The sequence below is a fragment of the Magnolia sinica genome, chromosome 1 (assembly GCF_029962835.1).
Source record: "Magnolia sinica isolate HGM2019 chromosome 1, MsV1, whole genome shotgun sequence".
NCBI classification, from domain to species: domain Eukaryota; kingdom Viridiplantae; phylum Streptophyta; class Magnoliopsida; order Magnoliales; family Magnoliaceae; genus Magnolia; species Magnolia sinica.
In genome coordinates, this window is record NC_080573.1 from 124461176 (window position 1) to 124483260 (window position 22085).

At 40.1% G+C, this 22085-nt stretch overlaps 1 protein-coding gene and 1 pseudogene across 1 annotated transcript; both read left to right on the forward strand.

Moving 5' to 3' along the window:
• Positions 1-995: 995 nt before the first annotated feature.
• On the forward strand, positions 996-15547 carry LOC131249068 (uncharacterized; annotated as a pseudogene).
• Positions 15548-15767: 220 nt separating this feature from the next.
• Positions 15768-21759, forward strand: LOC131249077 (uncharacterized). The gene is made up of 5 exons (XM_058249646.1): positions 15768-15774; positions 16805-16951; positions 17042-17190; positions 17473-17691; positions 20806-21759. Exons 1-5 carry the CDS (start codon positions 15768-15770, stop codon positions 21229-21231), a joined length of 948 nt encoding a protein of 315 aa, XP_058105629.1. The 3' UTR covers positions 21232-21759.
• The last annotated feature ends 326 nt before the right edge of the window (positions 21760-22085 follow it).

Sequence of the window (22085 nt, forward strand, 5' to 3'; positions counted from 1 at the left end):
TTGCATACTCACGTTCCCAGTTTGTAGAAGCAAGGCCAGTGATCCAGACGGACAGTATTCATGATCTCACATTAGATGGATTATATCCTGAGATTTATTGATAAAAACAATCTTATTCGTTCAATTCATGGCCCTAAAATAGACGGTTAAAAAATGCTGCAATGGTTTAACGCAAATGAAAAAAGAATAAGTATTGTTCCATAGGATCTCCAACATTGTAAACTTCTGTAGAATGGTCCATAGAGGAGTTTCGAATCAGATCAACCGTCTGGATCACTGATCCATTAGCCCCGCTTGCACAAAATGAAAACCCGAGCACACTCTTCACATCCTCGGGTCGAGGGTCATGTTATACCGCCGAGCGTTATTTAAGGGGGCGGATAAGATATTGACAAGGTTAAATGGCTACTGAAATGACGTCACCAGGCTCTGTGAACCCCACCATGATGCTTGTGTTGTATCCATACGACTCATATATATGGAGTGATCGTTTTATGGCATGAGAAACGTAATCAGATTGATTCAAAGTTCAAGTGAACCCCACCATAGAAAACAGTGGGGACGGTGGAAAACTTCTCCGGGGCCACAGAAGTTTCCGATCAAGCTTATATTTTTATTTTCACTTTATCTATCACTGTGTTAACTTATTAATTAGGTTGGATCTAAAAAATACATCATGGCGGCCTTAGAAATGTTTCAACGGTGGGTGTGACTGATCATACGGTTTTCTGTGGTGGGTCCACTTGAACTTTAGATCTATCTAATTCTTGTTATTATGCCATAAAACGATCTCTAAAAATGGTTGGACGGTATGGATACAACACATGCATCATGGTGGGGTCCACAGAGCTTGTTGACGTCACTTGAGTAGCGATTTAATTACCGACCTTCTCAGTATCTAATCCGCGCCCGTTATTTAAGCCCTCATTTGCATATTTTCCCGCCTGCAACCCTGTCTCTCTTCCTCTCTCTCTAGGGTAATCTTCATTCGAGAAATGAAGCTAAAACCCAAACAGAAGAAATCAGATCCAGCTCCAAAGGTACGGACGGCCTTCAAACTCTCTAATTTTCCCAAGAAAACCTAGAAAAATCCATCTCTTTTTGTTCCTTTTACCGGCATCTGCGTGATTGTCTTCTAATCTACGGCTCATTTTGGAGGAAATCATTGGCCTGACGACGAAAACTGCGAGCGGTTTGGCTGCCAACATCTCCTCGGGCGATTGCTTGTACTTGGCAGGATGCGTCGTGGTGGTCTACAACATCGATTCTGGCGCTCAGAAGCACCTCTTGGTGTCTTCGCGGATGCCAAAGCCCTTGAGCTGCGTGTCTGTCTTGCGTCGAGATGGTGGCAGCTGCATCGCAGCTGGAGAGGTAACTGTATCTTGCTTTTGTTGTGGTTGCTACTGTTGCTGTCTTCTCATTTCGGTTTGTAATTTTTCGAGGATTGAATGTGGGAATTTAGGAGATAAAATAGAGTGAGAGTTAGGCTGCGTTTGGATGCACAGTTGAATTGAATTGGAATAGTTTTAGTTCGATAAAGTGTGAAAGGACCAAATTGTAGTTATGTACATCCAAATGCACCCTTCAAGATCGGAGGAATTATAAGATCCTCGAGTCGAGGATATCCAGAGTATCCTTGAGCCCTGAGTGGGGACAAGTTGGCCCCATTCTACTTATCTAGATCATTGATACAATGGACTTCAGTGTGGATAGACCATGCCCCAAAATCTCCCAGATTGGAAGCTGTCCAACACCCCCCACCCCCCCCTTTTTTTTTTCTCATTGAATGTGGACCACTGCTATACTCTCTTCTCAACTGTCTATATGCAGAACACCAATAGAAGGCTCAATACGGGGGATTTCTAGGGAAACCCACATCAACTGTTGGGTCCATCAGGTCAACAGTTTAGGTTACTGAATCAGCTAGTACAAACTCAAGGCTTAAGGATTCTCAACTCTTTGCATGTACTCACATTGAGGATCATATAACTGGTCGTGAGATAGAATCTGACGTTGTCACCTTTTCTTATTAGATATCCATAACTCAATTGATGATTTGGTGGCCCCTACCATGGATGGATGTACCCTATAAAGCACTCTAGTTGGATAATCCTGACCTCCGATTGAAGGACTTATGCCTAGTGAATGTGACTTAAGAGGATATATTGACATGGTGAAGGATATGTATGAGCGAGTGGTAACAAATGTGAGGACCACTATTGGAGAGACAAATGAGCTCCCAATTAATGTAGGCTTACACCAATGGTTGGCATTGAGCCTCTACTTTTTCACATTGGTTTTGAGTTATGAGGCATTTGTAGGAAGAGATCCCATGGTATATATTGCTTGTAGACGACATAGTTTTGATTGACAAGATGAGGGAGGGCGTAAACACAAAACTATATTTATAAAGGGTATATGGATAATATGGAGGCTATCCATGTTGGCAAGAATTTGGGCCATTTATAAAGGGTATAACAGGTATTTTCGCAACCAAAGTGGGCAGGCTTCAGAGGTTTTTAGTAGTGCAAAATTGGATGTTAAGGGTTGGGTATGCTTTCTGTGGGTGTTCTCTTGGTCTTCAATATAATTAGTTTTGTTTTCTTTCGGCTTCTACCCTCTTAACAAAACCAACCTTTCAAAAGAAAAAACCCAGAGTTTATGGAGTGCAATTTCAGTAACTATAGGAGTGAAATGAGGAAGTAGTTAAGATTGCTGACCAAGAAGTTCCCCAAAATGACCACTTTCGATACCTTGGGTCAACATTTCTGACACAAGACTATGCAAATTAACTTTAAAATAAGATGAAGGAATCTAGAAATGGATCGTAAACAAGTAGTAGCAAGATTTAAATAATCTACCATAGTTTGATGGCATTTGATGGGGAAATAAAGCATGTAAATTCAAATAATCACAGTCTCGCATTGATAACATCCATAATTTACGAAGAAAACTAGGATCTAAGGGTCATGGAAGCCTTCCAATTAGCATTGGTTTGATTCTATTTCAATTAGGAAGATTCTTGATTTCTAGGGTTAGGGTTCTAGGTAAAGCTGGGCATATCTGACCCGATCCGGTGGATCCGATCCGATCAGACCCGATCCGACCCGTTCCGAACCAAACCGACGACTTGGATCGGTGCGGATCAGTCAGATCCGACCGTTCATTGGATCGAGTTCGGATCGTGGTCAATCCGAACCGAATGGATCCGATCCGATCCGATTTGATCCGCATCTATTATTTTTAAAATATTTTTACACTAAGTATATATAGTTTTTAATTTTTAAATGTAATAAAATGATCTATAAAAATAGATGGACGGCATGGATGAAATAAATATATCATAATAGGGTCCACAGAGTACTGACCGCTATGCATGGCTGGTAGTAGCGGGAGTAGCCAATCCATCTCCTCCTTGGTTATCTCAACCGGCATCGAGCACCGTTTTGAGTTTTCATAGAAATCGGATTGCCTTACTCAGTACGCTTTTATCGTACTGAGTAAACTATGTTGGGCCCACTAGGAATTCTTGTTGTTTATCCACGCCGTCCATTAACTTTTTTATCTCATTTTAACGGTTGAGACCAAAATTGAAACATATCCAAAGCTCAAGTGGGCCATGCCACACAAAACAGTGGGAATAATGATTTCCACCATTGAAACCTTCCTAGGCCCCACAGTGACGTTTATTTGTCATCCGACCTGTTCATAATATCAAAAGGACATGGATGAAGGGAAATTACAAATATCAGCTTGATCCAAAACTTCTGTCGCCCCCAAAAGAATTTTTCAATGGTAGATGTTCAATTCACATTGTTTCCTGTGGTGTGGCCCATTTGAGCTTTGTATATAATTTATTTTTAGTACATGAAACTAAAATTAAATTATAAAATGTATGGAAGGAGTGGATAAAATAAATACATCATGGTGGGACCCACATAGTTTACTATGTACACCTGTGGCACTAGTTACTCGGTACGCTGCACCCAAGACTTCTGAGTCTGACTTCTGCCAGTCTTGAGAAGACGGATGGGCAGCTGTACCATGCTATTGCTGTCCATGCACCAGCTGGTGCATTGAAGTCACTAGTCAGCAAGTTCTGTGGGTCCCATGAGGTATGTGTTATATCCAAACCGTTCATCCATTTGGCGGGCTCGTCTTAAGGCTTGAGCTGAAAAATAAGACAGATCTAAAGATCAAGTGGACCACACTGCAAAAATCAGTGAGGGGTTGAACGTATACCATTGAAACTTTTTAAGGGGTCATAGAAGTTTCGGATCAATATGAAATTTGTTTTTCCTCTTCAATGGCTAACCTTAAGAAAAATCTTTTGAAAGAAAAGGGAAGGTCTTTTCATGGTTGCATTTGCTTTTCTTGAGAGCACTACCAAAAAATTGAAATATCCAAGCGGATCCAATGTAAAATCTAGCCTCTTTGGATCTTGATATGAGATCTCCAGTCCAACTGGTTGAGACCATAAGTTATGGTCCACCCAGTGAAGAACTATCAACTTTTTATGTGGATGTAACATCTAATGCTTCTGATAGATTGGCACCACCTTGAGGGCCCACCTAGTGAAACAATCAGCCCTATCTAAACATCAGGATGGCCACACCATAGAAAATAATATCTAACCGTTGATAATAGTAAATACAAGTTTTATCTACTCTGTGAGAGGATATGGCTGATTTTTTTTTCATAAGGTGATCTTCATGGTCGGGACAACCTATTGGACGGGTTGGATGCAGTGTACGCTTAATAAGGCAGAAGTTATCTGCTAGGTGGACTGTAACTTATGGTCCAACCGGTTGGACATGAGACCTTCCCTTTTGATATTATACTCTCCTCGTCCACTTCTCTCTTCCGATCCGAATGGTACCCAACCCAATCCGATTCGATTTTGCTGACCGAATCATACTCGGTTTGGGTCAGGATAGCCGTGCATCGGATCGGATCGAGTCAGATGACTCCAACTCGGTCTCAGATCGGATCGAGTTCGGGTCAGGCCATGTAAAATTCAGGCCAAGTCGAGTTGGGCCTAATCCGATCCGACTCGGTCCGATGCTCAGCTCTAGTTCTAGGGAATAATCAACTAGGGTTGTATGGAATAGGGTAGTTTGGGACTTAGGGTTTAGGAAATTAGCGATTTGGGAACTAGGGTTGGGAAAGTGGGGGTTTTGATTTAGGGTATATGTTAAAGGAAAAAAGGAAATTTGAAAAATCAAGAGGGAAGAAGAAAAGATGTGCGAAGGGGTTCCCAAGGACTGTACGGACGGCCGTGTGAACAACGCCGTACGGTTAAAGGGTTCTCGGTGTTGGGTTTGATGGTTTGCATTTAGGAAGGTTCGGGTTTCGAGAGGTTTAGGTAGAAGCAAAAGGGGAGATGGAGAAGAGAAGATAAATATTTGAGAAGAGAACTTAACTTGAAAGAAGAAGATTTCCCTTGAAAGATGTAGGAATCGCTCCCACTATGGTTTCACTTCCCTTCATAGGAGAAATAAGCTCTTCACAAAGCAAAGAGTAAAAACTCAAATCTTAAACAAAACTAGGGTTAGGGTTGGACATCCACCCCACTTCTCTATTTATAAAGTAATTTCTGGAAAATTACATCCGACCCTCTACCCTTTAACAAACTTACAAATAACCTCTTTATTTCTAGCAAAAGTCAAATTAAATGCTTCAAAGTTCCAAATCTAACAAATAAACACCTAAACATCCATAAATATCTAAAAATTAATAAATAAAGCAAATAATAAATCCTACGACCATGATCTTATGATCAATTGTCCACATGATCCATCCATCCAATCAATGGGTAATCCCACGGGATCCAATGGTTTGATCACCGTGATATTCCACATGACCTAACGGTAGGATCCATGTTTGACAACTTGATCTACGGTCCAAAACTCCTATGGGGTCCTCAACGTCCATCCGCCTGGTCTCCAAGCTAAAGCGAAACTGGGGCTAATCTCCTCCTCCTCTGGTACATTCCATGTGATGGTCTGATGTCCTCATCAATTTCATGAGTGGAGAGATTGAGAAGGATGTTGCCCATATAATTTAAGCTGGGTGGAAGAAATGGAGATGTTCCTTTGGAGTTTTATGTGATTGGCATGTACGGTGTACCACTCAAATTGAAAGGAGAATTTTATAGGATTGCTATAAGACTAGCCTTGCATTATGGGAGAAAATGTTGTGTAGTTAAAGAACATATTCATAGGATGAGTGCAGTTCAAATGAGGATACTGAGATGGATGAGTAGCAAGACAAGGATGGAATTACAAAATAAATGCAGGTAAGGAACTAAGGAGTAGTACCAGTAGGTAATTAGATGGGGGAAAGTTAACTTTGATGGTTTGGTCATGTGCAATAGAGATCAAGAACCGCACATGTTAGGAATGAGTTGGTACAAGTTGAAGGCAATAAAAAGGTAAGTGGAAGGCCCAAAAGGATGTGGCTGGAGGTAGTAAGAAAAGGCTTGATGACCTATGGTCTAACTGAAGGTCTGGCCCTTCATAGAGTGGAATGGTGGAACATGATTCATGTAGCCAACCCCAATTAATTAAGATAAGGCTTAGATGATGATAATGCCTAGTGAATGTGATTGTTGGTTGAACATTTCTTTCTTTCTTTCTTCAATATTCCTCAATGTTAAGAAATTATATATATATATATATATATATATATATATATATCCATTGAGTTGAAAACATTATGTGTTGTAAGGAGTCAACTTCATCCATGACTTCCTGTTTGATAGAGATAATTTACATGTATAACATATTGGATTAATGGCTTCATAAAGCCATTTTAGAAACTGGTTAAAACCATTCAATGAAATGGGGCATTTTCTACCATTGAGATCCGATTCTACAGATGGTGATGTGGGATTGGGCATCATCATCTCACTAGAAGGGCACATTGATCGCCGAGAAAAGGACGGAAACGGTTGGATGATTAATCCCACCATTAACATTTTGGATGTATAACATAATGTTTGGTGTTGAAGACACCCCACACAATAGTGTGTTTAGGCTAATTAATTGATTTATCATGAAAGGAGAGTCTTTCATTGTTAAGGTGAAAGGTTTACAAAATTTTCACTAAGTACGAAACCCAACTTCAAGCATGAGCCCATCTAAGCCCAACTAAAGTAGCCCAAACCCAATCCAAGCTCAACCACAGTCTAGAATCTCACCCAAACACCAAATCCTAAGGAATGGAACTTGAGGATGAACTCAGGGTGGTGTGGCACCTAGCCTACCCCAAGGGTGGGCCCCACACCCACTTTTTTTTTTTTAAAAAGAAAATTCATGGGGTGTGGAAAAACTTTTTCCGTGTCTCAGAAAGAAAGCCAAAAAAGAAAATGGGCCCTAGACACTCTTTGGTGTTGAAGACCAGATTCTGGGTCCACCTCGATCTCCTAACTTCTTAAGCATCTGAAATACAAACTCCATGATCCATATGTTCATAATGAAGACCATCAAATTACCTTTCCAATGAGTCTAATTTCAGCTCAATCCGAAATATGGGTGCAAAGTTATGATGGAATACTAGACCCTGCGCAAGATTGGTTGACAGTTGTAGAACCGGAAAATTTCCTAATTTATGGGCCCCACATCTCCCTAATCCTCAAATTTTTTCTCCCAAACTAGAACCATTAGTTAGCCCATCAAGTCCCCTTTTCAACAAGCCATAGATCACCCAAATCCAGTGCCCGAGCTCCAAATTATGATTAAAAAATGAAAGGTGTGTGTGTTGGATTATGTGTAGGAAAACAATGTTTGAAGTTACCATCTCGTCCTTGAACAAAAATCCAAAACCCAATTTTCATTTTCCTTTGAACCTTTGATCCACCCTCTTACCAAAACACCCCTAAAAGCCTTAATTTGACTCCAACCTATCATCTTTTTACAAAACTACCCCCATAACTAACTTTGACAGTAAAATCCCAAAACTACCCCTCCATAAGCTATGTGATGCTTCTAAGCGTTGCAATCCTAACCACTCCTTTACACGCCTCTATAAAAGCCTCCTAGAGCCTTCTCTAAACTCAATTGCCCTTCAATTTCCTACAATTTGCACCCAAATCATCTGATTAACCTTTAAGATCTCGCTTCTTGTCAATGATCCATAAGTAGCCTAACCTTAGAGCACCCTCATCCTTCCTTCAGATTGCAACAATGCCACCCCTCTTATCTATATACATAGGTCTCTTGTTTCAAGAGAGGGGTCTTGGCCTTAGAATTTCTAACTCTCTATTGCCTATCTCTAGGAGCCTAGCCCCAACACTTAAGACAAGTTCGCAAATTCCTTGGAGAAACAAGAGAACATGAGCAAGGGGCTAAGAGCTTGGGAATTCCATCTTCCCTCAGGCCATGGAGTAGAACTCTACTACTAGGAGTGGTGAGCCAAGGATTTGGCAACCTTGAGGGGTAGATGAATTCACTTGTTCTTCTCCCTCTCACTTCTCTTAAAAGGAATCACAAAGCGAAACCCTCCAACAAATAGTTCAAGCCTCCCTTCTTCCAAAGCTTCATCCAAGCCACGAGAAGACAAGCAAGTCACATTCCCATGCTTCCCCTCTTCTTTCCTTCTTCCGCTCTATTCAAAATTTTTCTTCTTCTTCTTCTTCTTCTTCTTTTTTTTCATTCATTCATTTTTATTTTTTTTTCCTTTTTCTTTTTCCTTTTCTTTTATCCTTGGGACGCAAGTTGACTGTTTGTTGTTGGAATTTCCTTCTCCTTGAGCAGAGATTATATCTTTGTGGGTAGTAGGGTGCCTTACCCTTTCCTACTCCTTAACCGCGTTCCTTACCTAGAAGAGTGGTATAAAGACCAAGTTGGAATCAATTCCTCGGAATCAAGTGGATTACTCCCTCTTGGATTTTGAGAAACCAACCAGGATTCTAGCCATCCTTGAACCATACATAAAAGGGGGGCTAGCGGCAAGCCGGCAACTCCAAAATTGACCCATAGGCTCTCCCACACTTGGTAGATACGTTGACAGTGTCAAACTAAAACACACAAGTAAATACAATTGAAATTGCTACGTACATCTGAAAATGGCTCTCGCGAAGTTCTTGGCCAATAGGCTCTACTTCTCATTGCTGTTTTACATCCACATCATCTCCTGACTCTGATTTGACAACGATCAGATTTTTTCATAGCATTATGTATTTCAGGTTCTCATCTTCACAATGAGATTATTATTTTTACCCATATTTGATTTTTTGACGGTTCTATCATTTAAATGTGGAAATTGAGAAAATGTTTGTAGAACAGCTTTGGACTTAATTTCTGTACAATGCATCTCTAATATGGTTTTGCAGTCAGGGCCTCAACCAGCAGTTTTAATTTGGGACTATTCAACTCAAACTTTTCTCGCTGAATTGAAGGGTCATCGATATGGGGTGGCATGTATTGACTTTTCACCTGATGGTTACTTAAATCTGGCTAACTAATGCTTCTCTCTGTCTTGATTTGTTAATTCTTCTTTGTTGTGCAGTTGACACTTCCAGTTGAAACTCTGATTGATATTGGTGTAGTTCCAAAATTTTGAATAGATTTACCGATTTTCTATTTTGGATGCTTTTCTAGGAAAGCATTTGGTGTCTATTGGATTTCCTAATGATGGGTAGCTCTGTCTCTGGGACTGGCAAAGTGGAAGGCTGGTAACCAAGCTTAAAGCAAGTACATCTTGCACTGCGATTTCATCCGTTTGCTTCTCATCAGATGGAAGCTCTTTTGTAACTGCTGGGAAAAAGCACTGGAAGCTCTGGACATTGGGGTTATCTACAAAGCCTCGCTCACACGCAGGAGCTGGGTTGGTGACAATTAATGGAAAGCCTGCTAATATTGGTAATCAGAAGGGCAGTTCTTTTACATCTGTTACGTCTGCCGCCTGGATGCCTGGCGGTGTTGGTAGCAATTGGGCTGTAGACCTTTATCCTATATATGCATTGACAGATGCAGGTGAGGATTTGTTTAATTTCAAGCCTGACTACTTGAGAACCTGTCCTTTTGTGGTTGTTGGTGATAAGAATTCAATTACCCGTAGTTATTTGTACTCATTCAAAGCTGTAGGTGTTTTATGTCTTCTTCATTCTGGGTTTTCTATAAGAAAATGGGTAGATATGAAGGTAAATTCTTGATATTCTAAATTACTTGCTTGTTCAATTCAGCTTGTCATTGTTTTCATGATGTTGAGAACTTACTTTTCAGGTTGAGAGAGGTTTTGCACTCTGTATCCAACAAGCTTATTGCTTGTGCATGCAACAATGGGATTGTGCAACTCTTCGTGGTTGAAACTCTCAAGCACATAGGAAACTTACTATATTCTGAACTGACGGAGAACAATCCAACGGCAATTCTCTCCTCTCAAACAAAATCATCAGTGAATGGTATTCAACATGTTTCCACTCTCCCAGATGCAATAGCTTGTCAATTTTCAACCTTTGAAAAGCTTGGTAAGCAATATGGTATTGGAGAAGTCTCATTTATGCAGTTGCTTATTTCATTGGACCCTAAACTATTTGCATCTCTTTTATAGTGGTTGTTTATGGAGATCAGTCTCTACGTATGGGATGTGCGTGATGTAACTAAGGTGATTTCTAAAGATAGTATTTTCTGTGTTCGTTTCTCTTTTGTTGCTTGCTTGGATCTGTTCATGTACTGTCACCTCTGATGTTTGTTTTTTCTTCTAATGTTCGTTCTTTTTAAATACGATGTAGTTTTTTTTTTTTCATATGACTTTTTCATTGTCGAAATTAAATGTTTCGAGTTTATTACAATCTAATGTAGCTTGTATTGTTGTATTTTCAGGTTAGCAGGTGTTGTGTACTTGTTTCACATAGCTCATGCATATGGGATGTTAAGAATATTCCCTGCAAAAATTTGCATGATTCTGCTCTTGGATGTGTTGCTAGAGGAAGTTGTTGTGCAGTTTCTTTTGCAACATGCTCTGCAGATGGCACTATCAGGCTATGGGATCTAGCTTTACAGTCTGATTCAGAGACGAAGAATGCTGGACCTGAAATCACCATGAATCAACAACCTAGTTGTTCTCCAAACACTGACCAAGTGGGCACCATAGGTATAGGTCAGTTTTATGTCTTCAAGGCTTTAGAGTTTAGATGCTCGGTGGATCCTGTTTATATATATTTACTAGATGGGTGCTTTCAAGATAAAGCATTTAGATAGAAGTATATTCAGGAATCAGTACATATCCATCAGTAGCTTTTGAAAAAAAGAAAAAGAAAGTATATTCATCGGCTGCATGCCTACACCTTAATGTTTCTAGAAGTATATAGTTCCTCGTTAGTTTAGACTGTTTGTTCTAAGCTGTTCTTTCTCCCCTACCGTTTAGAGACCACTTATTTTTTAGATATTTGATACAAATACTCTTCATATTGTGGATCCCCATAGTAAAAAAAAAAAACTCTCATATTGTCTTTGTGTTCTTTATTTAACTATCCAATACTCTCTCTCTTTTATTTAAATATTCTTCTCCACAGTGAGTGCTGGTGTCTTTGATCAAGATACTGCAGAGTCAGGGGTAGGTGCTCCAGGTTTTCGTTCGATGGCATTTAGTTCTGATGGAAAATACCTGGCTGCAGGTGATTGCCATGGAAACCTCCATGTTTATAATCTGTATACTTCTGACTACACATGCTTTCAGGTAATTTCCCATTGGCCCATATCATACCCACATGAATCTGGTGGGTTTCATTCACATATTTGTACAAAAAAAGTTTCTTTTGTTATGAGTTTTCTCTTTCTCATGCATGGTCTCTACAATAACGATTTGCAAGTGTTTTTATATATTTTAGTATTTGAAGAGATTTCATACTTCTGACTACTGGCAGGAAGCTCATGATGCTGAGATACTCTCATTGAGTTTTAGCTCCCCTAGCAAGACAGATATTTCTACTGTCCAGGAATCAGAATCTCATTACTTGCTTGCTTCTGGAGCAAGAGATCAAATTATCCATGTGTATGATATTAAAAGGTATGATTTTTGAGATTTCCATGCTTCATCATAGTTTAAAGGTATTCATTCACTGATATCTTCTATATCTCAGGAGTTTCGATCTCATTGGGAGTCTTGATGATCATTCAGCTGCAGTTACTTCTGTAAAACTTACTTGCAATGGACGTAACATTCTCAGTTGCAGTGCTGATAGGTAACCTCTTCGAGAGAATCATGAGCTTTTCCCATGAGATTTCGAGCCTTGCAAACAGAAATGAAATCTCTTGACAATTTAAGCAATAATTCGTTTGAATTTTTTACACCTTTGATCTTATTCAACAGGTCTATTCTGTTCCGTGATGTAGCCATAACAGATGGTGGGCACAATATTTTGCGTTGCTATCATCAAGTTGCATCTCATGGAACAGTCTATGACATGGCTATAGATCCTGCAATGGAGGTTGCTGTCACTGTTGGGCAGGTCTATTTCTTTTCACAGGGTAAAGCTCTTTTTCTTTGGCATTCTGGTCAGTATTCTTACTACATGATTATGTTATTTTTTTAGGATAAGAATATTAATATGTTCAACCTTGCTTCTGGGAAGCTTGTTAGAACATTTAAGCAAGATCCAGACTTCGGAGAGCCAATAAAGGTGCACCACTATTTTGGATACCATAGCACCATCACAACCCTCATGGCCTTATCCCTATCTACATTTTACAGGTAACGATAGATCCAAGTGGCAGCTACTTGGTTTGCTCCTACTCTAACAGGTCTTTCAGCATCCATGATTCTACCAATGGAGAGCTCATTACTCGAGCTATGGGGCATGCCGAAGTGATTACCGGTGTCATTTTCTTGCCTGACTGCAAGCACATAATTACTGTAAGTTCTTGTTTGTGCTTAATTTTGGGGTCACGAATAATGGATTTGCTTCCTAGTGATGTATAGAGTGTAATTTGTGTTACATATGATCTTCTTCACAGAGCAAATGATGGAGATTTTGTTACAGTTATAAAAATCAAGCCAAGCCTTGACTTGGTCTGCTGGTAGCATTAAACTCAATTTTAGGAAAAACCAGAATAAAGAAGTCTCAAAAGCTATTAGAAATTTGGTGCACAGAAAAGTATATTGTGAAACAAGAGTTGACACTGATTGATTTGGAAGCCACCAAATGAGGTATCCCAATGATCCAATACCCATCCTGGCATATTTGCAACAGACCAACCATGAACTGTGAATTCTGGTAGTTCTCTGCAATTTTTAATTTTTAATTTTTTTTTAAAATCTATAAAATGCTTCTTTCACTTTCTTTGTGAAGAAAACCTAAGAGCATGCATCCAAAAATAGAGCATTGCTAGTAAAGGTACCCTAAAGGAAGATACAAAGTCCATAAGCTCGACTTTGGGACTATTGCAGCATATAACAGCCCCAAAGTGGATGATTAACCCAATGGATAAGCTTTATGTGTCTGTTGCTGTCCTCATGGTTTTCATGGATGTCTTTGATAAATGTTTGAGAAAGCATTGGAAAGTCAAACTTTCAGTTTTCCACCTATATGTCCAAAACTCAGAAGTTGCAAAGAAAAAATTTGTCAATTTAGCTCGTTCTAATAGCCAAAATAAAGACCGAAAAGATCAGCAATGTTGCCACTAGGGGGATTTTGGCACATTGCAACAATATTGGCAATTTTTTTATAGTAAGATTTCAGTGTGATTTTGAAATATCCAGTGGAACTTTGAACTATTCCAGACTAAAACAACTACTCTTGGACATGCTCTGCATGTTCACAGAAACTTATAACTGAAGTTTATGATACATGCAACATAGACAAGTTATGGAAATGTGGGTCTGTGCCACCTGGAAATCTGGAAATCCTAATGGATGCACCAAAAAAAAAAAAAACTGATATAATTAATTGAGAGTTACAGTTCCCTCATTCCGTCTAGATTTTGAGGAGCTCTTCCCAATGATCTTCACAAACATGAGGACTGGATCTACATCTTGTAATTTGGTCTGTGCAGTTAGGAAGAAACTAATGCAGAAGTGGTGTTGGGGTGATGATTCATCATTAACTTCTAACATCTTGCACAGGAATTGACTTGTGTTGATATCACCCTTATATTTTGTCCTTTTCCATATTAGTTTTGATCCACTGAATACGCTATTCCAGGTTGGTGGTGACAGCTGCATTTTTGTGTGGAAGATGCCGGCTTTACTATCATCAACAATTTTGCAGAAGATTATGGAAAATGCTTCTTATCTGTTTCCAGTAAGCTCATCTCAGTCAGCAGCTCCAAGTGAGGGCATAGTACATGAAGAGGTCAACCACCCAAACACTGATTTCAAGGATATCTCTGCACTGCAAAATTGCAACCTAGATGTTGAAGGAGTGGTTACTGGAGGGGTGTGCGAAGGAACATCAGCATTTAAATTTAGTATCTCAAGGCTTCCGAAGTGGGCACAAATCAAAGTAACAAGCAATGAGACTTCTGATGGAGACCCTGAATTCAATTTGTCTCAGGTAATTTGTAGGAAAATTGGAGATCCTGAAATTCATCAATTTAGTGTCTGGCTGGCTTATTCAGAAGCTGTTGGTGGTAGTTTTCCATGTGAGCATTTTGGTTGGTTTAAGATCATGTTGGTCATTGTACTCAATATTTTGGCATGCTATTGGAATATCTATGCTATTGTTGTAATCTGAATGGTGTTTTTTTTTTCCCCTTCGGGATGGGGGTGCTTTTATTGCAATCTTTCTTGATGCCAAATGTGGCTGTTCGTTAGATATTTAATTTCTTAGGATTATTGTCAGCAAAGTAAAGCTGGAAACTCCTTTTTCAATCGCTGGTCAAGGTCAGGCCTCTGGTACCATGGTTCCTATCGCAGTCTGGATTCCATGTCAACTCAACTTGGGAAACAGTCAAGTATGTCACACTAACACATCTGAAAGCCCATTTAGTGCGGATGCTCCCCAGAGTTCTCCAATGGGTCAAGGGATTCCAAGGTGGTTACTACGATCAATTTACAAGTTATGCTGCTTGTTTATGTGATTGTTCTAGAACCCTTCACTTCTAATTTCTTTTGTTTGTGCATATGTAGCAGCTTTAACGTGGACGGGCATTGGCGCACCATCCGTACTGTTTATCTTGATCTACTGGATTCCCCTGAAGTGCGAGATGTCAAGGACGCCAAGTTGCCAATTTCCATCCTGCAAGTCCAAACATCATGCACTATTTGCACTCTTCGGTCTTCCTCATGTAGAAGACAGAATGTTCTGAGGTATTCAGCTAGGATATGAAGAGATAGATCATTTACATGGTACATTTTGTCTAAACTTGTGGAAAAGCAAAAATACGAGTCCCTTGAAAAATTCCATATACTCAGATAGGATATGAGGAGACAGATCATTTACTTGGTACATTTTGTCTAAACTTGTGGAAAGGCAAAAATATGACTATGGGTCCCTTGAAAAATTCCTTTGTGCCCATATATTCTAGAATGGAATAGATCCACTGCCGTTGGAGGCACAGTCATTGTACTTTCATAACAAGTCTTGTACATGTGGCACATGTGTTTGATAGTCTCGGCCCTCGATCAGACTATCCTAGTTTCTGTCTAAGAAAACAACATTTTCCTATTGGATGTGAGCCACTGCTAACAGTCTTTTAGTTTCCATTTATATGCAACCGATCACATGGCTAGGGTCATGCAAACAATGTGTTTTTTGGTCCATGGTCCATTTATGCCATGGGTGACGCATAGTATGTCCCATCCCTGCATAAACTGTTGAATAAATGGCCTGTAGTTTATCCATCTATGCCATGGGTGACGCATAGTATGTCCCATCCCTGAAGGCATTGGATCAGCTCCCTTCTAAAATAAATGTGCGCAACATGTGATCCTTCATAAATGTTTAGCTGTTTGTCCTTTGATGAGTTTTGCCTGATGAGTCCTCTGCTCGCACCTCCTACCCCACCATGTGATGTCCATACTATTTATCTAGAAGTATCCAATGTAGATGGTCCATGTGGAGAAAATCTTACCAATCAGAGATGTCATCATTTGTACAAAGTGTCTAAGAAACAATGACACAGAAAAGTAGTAATAACTCCATATAAGTGCTGATGTTTCTCTATCAATGAGATTAGTTCCATGGTGAACATATACTACTGGAGCTTTTGAATCATCATGTGGTGTGGCAGAAAGGTTTTGTGAAATGAAGATCAAGATCCACACTATTCTCAACATATCAAGACCCATTATGTCTACTTTGGGTTTAATACAAAACCATCATTAATTTATAAGAAACAATTACTCAATCAGTGATTTGGTTTGCTTTTGTTTCTCCAACACTAGGTAGGAAACTCTACTACCATATGGGCTGTCCTAAACTGCAATATGACTGGCACTTTCTGTTGATTCATTGACATAGGGTTGGCTCCCTATCCCTTAACTTTCCAAAATTTCCTTGAGCCTTAAGATATGAAAGATTTCACAAATTTCTGGGAGTGAAAACCTGAATTCTCAAGTTCTAGTGAGATTCCATTATCCAAAATTGCATAACACTCAGAAAAAGAAGTGAGCCTGATGGGCGGTACGAGTTTACCAAGATAACCCCAAATTGAAGGAACTCTTGTAAGTCTAATTAATTGTCCTTTTATCAAGCCTTCAAATTATCAAAATTTCTTCCTTCTAATGAGGTCATGGAATTCTACCTATTCTCATGTTGCACTTGCATCCTACATGGATACATATGCCAGTAGATAGTTATGATAGAAAGTCCTCAATTTTTCTTGGTCCCATGGCTTACAAGTTCACTGCTGTAATGCAGTAGAAGACCCACTCCTGGATGGACCAGGCTGTGGTGAGGGGAGGGAAACCACGTTAGGTGATCTTCCTGCCACAAACCATATCTTGCTGCAACCACATTGTGGGCTTGGTGGTGAGGCAATAAATGAAGAGAAGGGATGTATATCAAGTGAGCAGCTCATGCCGAGTATCATTAGCAATTTAATTAAGAATAAATAATATTCTTGTGTTAGCAATGCCTTGACATGTTGCAAAGCAGCTGCAGGTCAAGGTTCAGGTGAACAGTTATGCTCAGAGGCAAGCGAAATCCCAGTGCAGACAACTAAGGATGATGAAAGCAATGGCCGACAACATGAAGATGATGATCTCTTCAGCCAACACTTCAGCAATTTATCAACACTATTGAAGGTAGGAATATCATTTGTGTTTCTTGTTGATATAGATGGGAAGGCTAATATATTGACGGACCACCGTAATTTTTGATAGCATCTCTTTACTTAAAGCACGATACCATTTTAAGAAAAGTGAAGGTGGAAAATTTGAGACTTGGATTCAACTCGACCATGTGTGCTTGCATTCATTTACACACATGCATGCCAGCGTTTATGCACGCATGCATCTGATAAGTGAGAACCAGTAGGAGATTTGTTTGTGTATCATACACTTTTAACACATGTTCTCTTTTCCTAGGTTGAGGGCAGGAGATCATCAGCAAGAAGAAGCTTTTCGTCACGCTTTGTTGTGCGCCGTGACCAGCTTACAGGCTGCAAGAGTCTTTTTGAGATGACTGCTGAAAATTTAGGTGCCGAAGACTTGAATTGTTGTGATGAAGCTGTGCATCAAAGTTCACAAGGGGATCCATCAACCGATCTGTCAAAAGACCCACAAATCTCAGATATTTGTGATCTGGTACGTCTGCTAACCATTAATTCTTTCAGATATGCTAGAATTATTGTTGCATTTTGATCCCTAAAATTCCCAGAGATCATTAATTTCTCCTGTTTTTCGGGGTGAAAAAAAGTCTGAAGTACCTCAATGTAGTATTTCAATGAGAATAATCAGAACCAAGCATTTGTACATAACTATGCAAACCAAAATCTTGTTGAAGGGAAAATTGCTAGAATATAACATCCCTGGTTCTATAAAAATAAGAAAGAAAAGATGCGCCAGTTAATATGTGGAATGAGCTCATACAACAATTGACATGCTAAGCTTCCCATGTTGCACCATTTTTCCTGCCAATGTGTCACAAATGTAGGACGTCCTGGCTGTGCAAATGATGGGACACATACACTCATCATGAAGACCATCTGGTCAGGCTGATCCACTCATTAGGTGGGCCACTCCATTGAAATGAACGGATGACCATCGATCTGGCACAAAGTGCAGGTTTGAACCACGTCCATTTTTCGCTTACTAGAGCCATCGAGATTATCTTGCAAATCTATGATATTGATTGATCCCATAGGAAGGAAACTCCCGATTTGAATGATCTTATATACCTAAAATGATTTGGCAAAGCATTTAGTTTACATTAACAAGATATTTTTAGTTGCTCAAGAAGAGAAAGATGTCATGATAAATTGTTTGCTCCTACCTTTTCCACCCGAACAAAATAGTAAACATCCATTAAAAAAAAATCAAATAGTGAAAAAAGAGTTTACGTTTCATGCGATATTTTAATTTGCAAATTGAAGAAAGAGAGATTTCCCTCATCAAATTGCAATTCAAATACTTTCAAATAGTGTTTACACTTGACCTGACGTGGCCTAAACCACCAAGCAAGATATCATCACATATCGTCACACACATATGAAGCTAAAGAACAAACCTACTCTTAGTTAGAGAAGATCTTATATACCTATCTGTTGAGAACATGTATTCTGTAAAAAAGGCCAGGCACCCAGAGACGTTTTCATGGCCAAAGCTCTAAAGACGGTTGTCCACCTTATGATAGGTGACCAACATGTACAAAGCGCATTCAATTTACAATGTATAAAAGAAGCCTCACTGAAGAATTTCCATTGTTGAACTATTGCTTGACTAGAAGTTGTCGTGAGTCAACTTGACGGTCAAGGCATAAGTCGGGTTAAATGTGGTTGCTCCCATTTTCTAATGCAAAAACTCCATTTTGTGACTCAAAAATCTTGAAAGCACTCAAGAAACGTAAAAAATCATATTACAATATAAGCATTCTAATTAAAGGAACTGGTTCGAGTACTCATTTTGAGTTGGCTACGATTAGAACCCTCATTGGGTCCTGGTTCAAGTACTAGTGTAACTAATGCAGGGGCATTTTCACACCAGGCTCGAGTGGGGTGGCCTGTGGGATGCAGGGGTACACTTGGGGTGGGCAGCCTACGGAACCCATGGATTTGGGGCCCGTGTGAAGTGAGTGGCTTGTGTGAGGCGGATCCCATAGATTTGGGGCCAATGAGGAGGGTTCGGCCGAGGACCTAACCCATGGATTTGGGGCCCACGAGGAGGGTTCAGCCGAGGACCTAACTCATGGATTTGGGGCCTGAGCTATGAGATAAAGGGATTAATTCGCCATGTTCTATTAGTTTGAGCTTTTAGAGCAAGTGGTTAATTATCATGCATCAAATTGGTATCAAAGCGGGAGGTCTTGTGTTCGAGACTCCTGATGGGGGTGATTAATGCAGGGGTGTTTTCACATTAGGCTTGAGTGGGGTCCCTTGTGGGATGCAGGGGCACACTCGGGGTAGGCGGCCCTCGGAACCCATGGATTTGGGACCCGTGTGAGGCAGGTGGCTTGTGGGAGGCGGAACCCATGGATTTGGGGCCCATGATGAGGGTTCGGCCGAGGACCTAACCCATGGATTTGGGACCTGGGCAGTTCATTCTGGTTTCTAAAACCTTGATTTGAAGGGAATCTTGGTTGTTTCACTTAAAACATGAAACTTCAGTTTCTTTTAGTATTTTCATTTACTAAAAGATTTCAGTAAATAAGCCAAGCTTGCGTACATTATATGATCGAGGGCATAAAGTTTTTTCCACCGGCAAATGTTTTAGTTTCAGTAGTCTTTGTTAGGAATCGTACTCGCAGTTGCACATCAGTCGTCACCGTACCTGGTTGCCATCCACGTCCATGCCATACTCGTATTAGATTTGCATCAGGAGCTCTTCAGTTAGGGTGCGTTTGGATCTTAAGTTGCTTAAGATAAGCTACTTATTCCAAAAGTAGCTTATCTTAATTTCTACTTATTAAGAAGATAAGCATGTTTGGGAAACAACATACTTATCAGCTTCTCCTCTCTTTCATCTCTCTTGATACACCTCTCTTCAGCAACTTCTGAAAAGTAGAAAAGCTAAAAAAAATTAATTGAAGTGATTATGTATTTTTAAGTAAAAAAGTTTCTTATAAGTTATAACTAATCATAAACCAAACTTATTAATCTGAAATAAGTAACTTATCTACTGTTGTAAGTAGAAAAAGTAACTTATTTGGTGGTATCCAAACAGGCCCTTAATGTGCCCTAGTCAAAATCAGACCAGTTTAATCAGTTAGGCGAGCCTCATGCGTGTGCGAGTAAATGGATGCTTAAACAGGCTATAGTTCATGTGTATGCTTTCCTCCCTGATGAGAAAATTGGCCAATGGTTTTAAATAGCGGTTCCCAAGTGCTACTCGCCAGGAGAAAGAAACTGGTATGACTTGCCTCAACTCATTTAGTTTCAGTCAGTCTTGCTCCAGTGACGCTTTTGCGTGCCCACCAAAATCATGACAACTCAACCAGGTATTGGACAATATTTAGAAGCATGGAATGGTTCGATCTACGATCCAGGACAAATTAACAGCAGGCCACATGGTGAATGGCTTGGATCTCATACAACCAAGCCACTTTGGCAGGCTGCCTGGAGATTGATGGCTGCAAGTAGCATTCCTCGTTTTGGGTCTGTGCTGTATACCAGTTTGCTGAGGCCTTGTTAAACATAACCCATGCTAACATTTTTGAGAACTTGATCATACTAAGATTCGGCTGCTATTCCATACCTATTGCAGGGTGCAGATAAAAGTGGAAGCTCTTCAGGCTCCGCTGACAATCATGAAGAAAGTGACACTAATGAGACAGCAAGATGTTACATGACAAACACAACTTACTCAGAAAGAATCACGGAATGCAGAGCAGCATTACTTAGTTTAGATACTGCTGCAGAAAAGGCACTTCAGTTATTCACAGACTTGAGGTTTCCGGTGGCTAGACAAGATGTGCTGAGTAGGCCCGCGACTGAACTATCAGATTTAGCATTGGAGCTTGTCCCATCGATAACTAGGAAAGTTCAGGAGCTTGCTGATTTGGTGCACTCTAGCAAGATGAATTCCTGTTTGGATGCTCGAGTTGAAGCAGTTGAGTTTGAGCCACTGATCAGGAAATTCATGGAGGGTCTTTCACGTCAGGTTCTTGAATTGGTGAAGAATAATATCTAACATGATTTTTCTTTCCCGCCTCTTTGTTTCTATCATATTGATAATAATGTCTGATGTATCTATGTCGAATCCGACGAGCTTTGTACAGTGAACTGCAACTGTTCTGAATAATAGGAATGATAAAAGAGGTATTATACAATGCTTGGGAAGAAGGCTTGTACATTACAATGGGCCTTCTGGTTTGTACAAGTGAGGCCCATACTTGAGTGATCCAAATGGTTGGTTCAATGGGTCTAACTGTCGGTCGTCTACACCAAAAACCCTGCAAGATTGATAGATCCTGGCCACAGAATGTATGGATTGCTCTTGGTCGAATGCCAGCTTTGCCGCTGTTTGCTTTCTTAAACCGTCCATTTCTTGGCCACATGCCCAATGGTTCCCCAATTGGGAGGATTATTAATGTGTGTTGTGCATGATGAGGCCCATCATCTGAAAGGTTTGAATGACTGAGCTATTGTCCTCACTTGTAAAAATTGAGAGCCTGAACGGTACTGCACAGACATTCATTGTGTGCATTGTATAATACCTTATAATACCCCGCCATAAAATTTGGTTGCATTCCTGAAGCATATATAGTGGGACCCACTGACATGGCTACCCATTTTATTTTAGTACAGTGGCATGTAACATGCTATGTATGGATCTTCGTGAAATGGATTGCCCGGTCTCCAACTGTGAGGATTCACCAAAGGTCTGTATTCTCTCTCACTTGTAGTTCAGAGCTAAAAAGATTGCTCAATACCTTCGCCAATTGCTCTTTGAACCAAGGTACTCAGAGTGGCATGGTTTTAAGACCCAGAGACTAGGATTGACTGGTTTGACCCTGAATCGAGTCCCGAGTTTCCTGTGCTGGT

Coding starts and splice junctions, on each gene's coding strand:
- LOC131249077 (XM_058249646.1), top strand. Junction 16,952..17,041: donor AGAGAAGGGATGTATATCAA/GTGAGCAGCTCA, acceptor GTTGCAAAGCAG/CTGCAGGTCAAGGTTCAGGT. Junction 17,692..20,805: donor TCTCAGATATTTGTGATCTG/GTACGTCTGCTA, acceptor TACCTATTGCAG/GGTGCAGATAAAAGTGGAAG.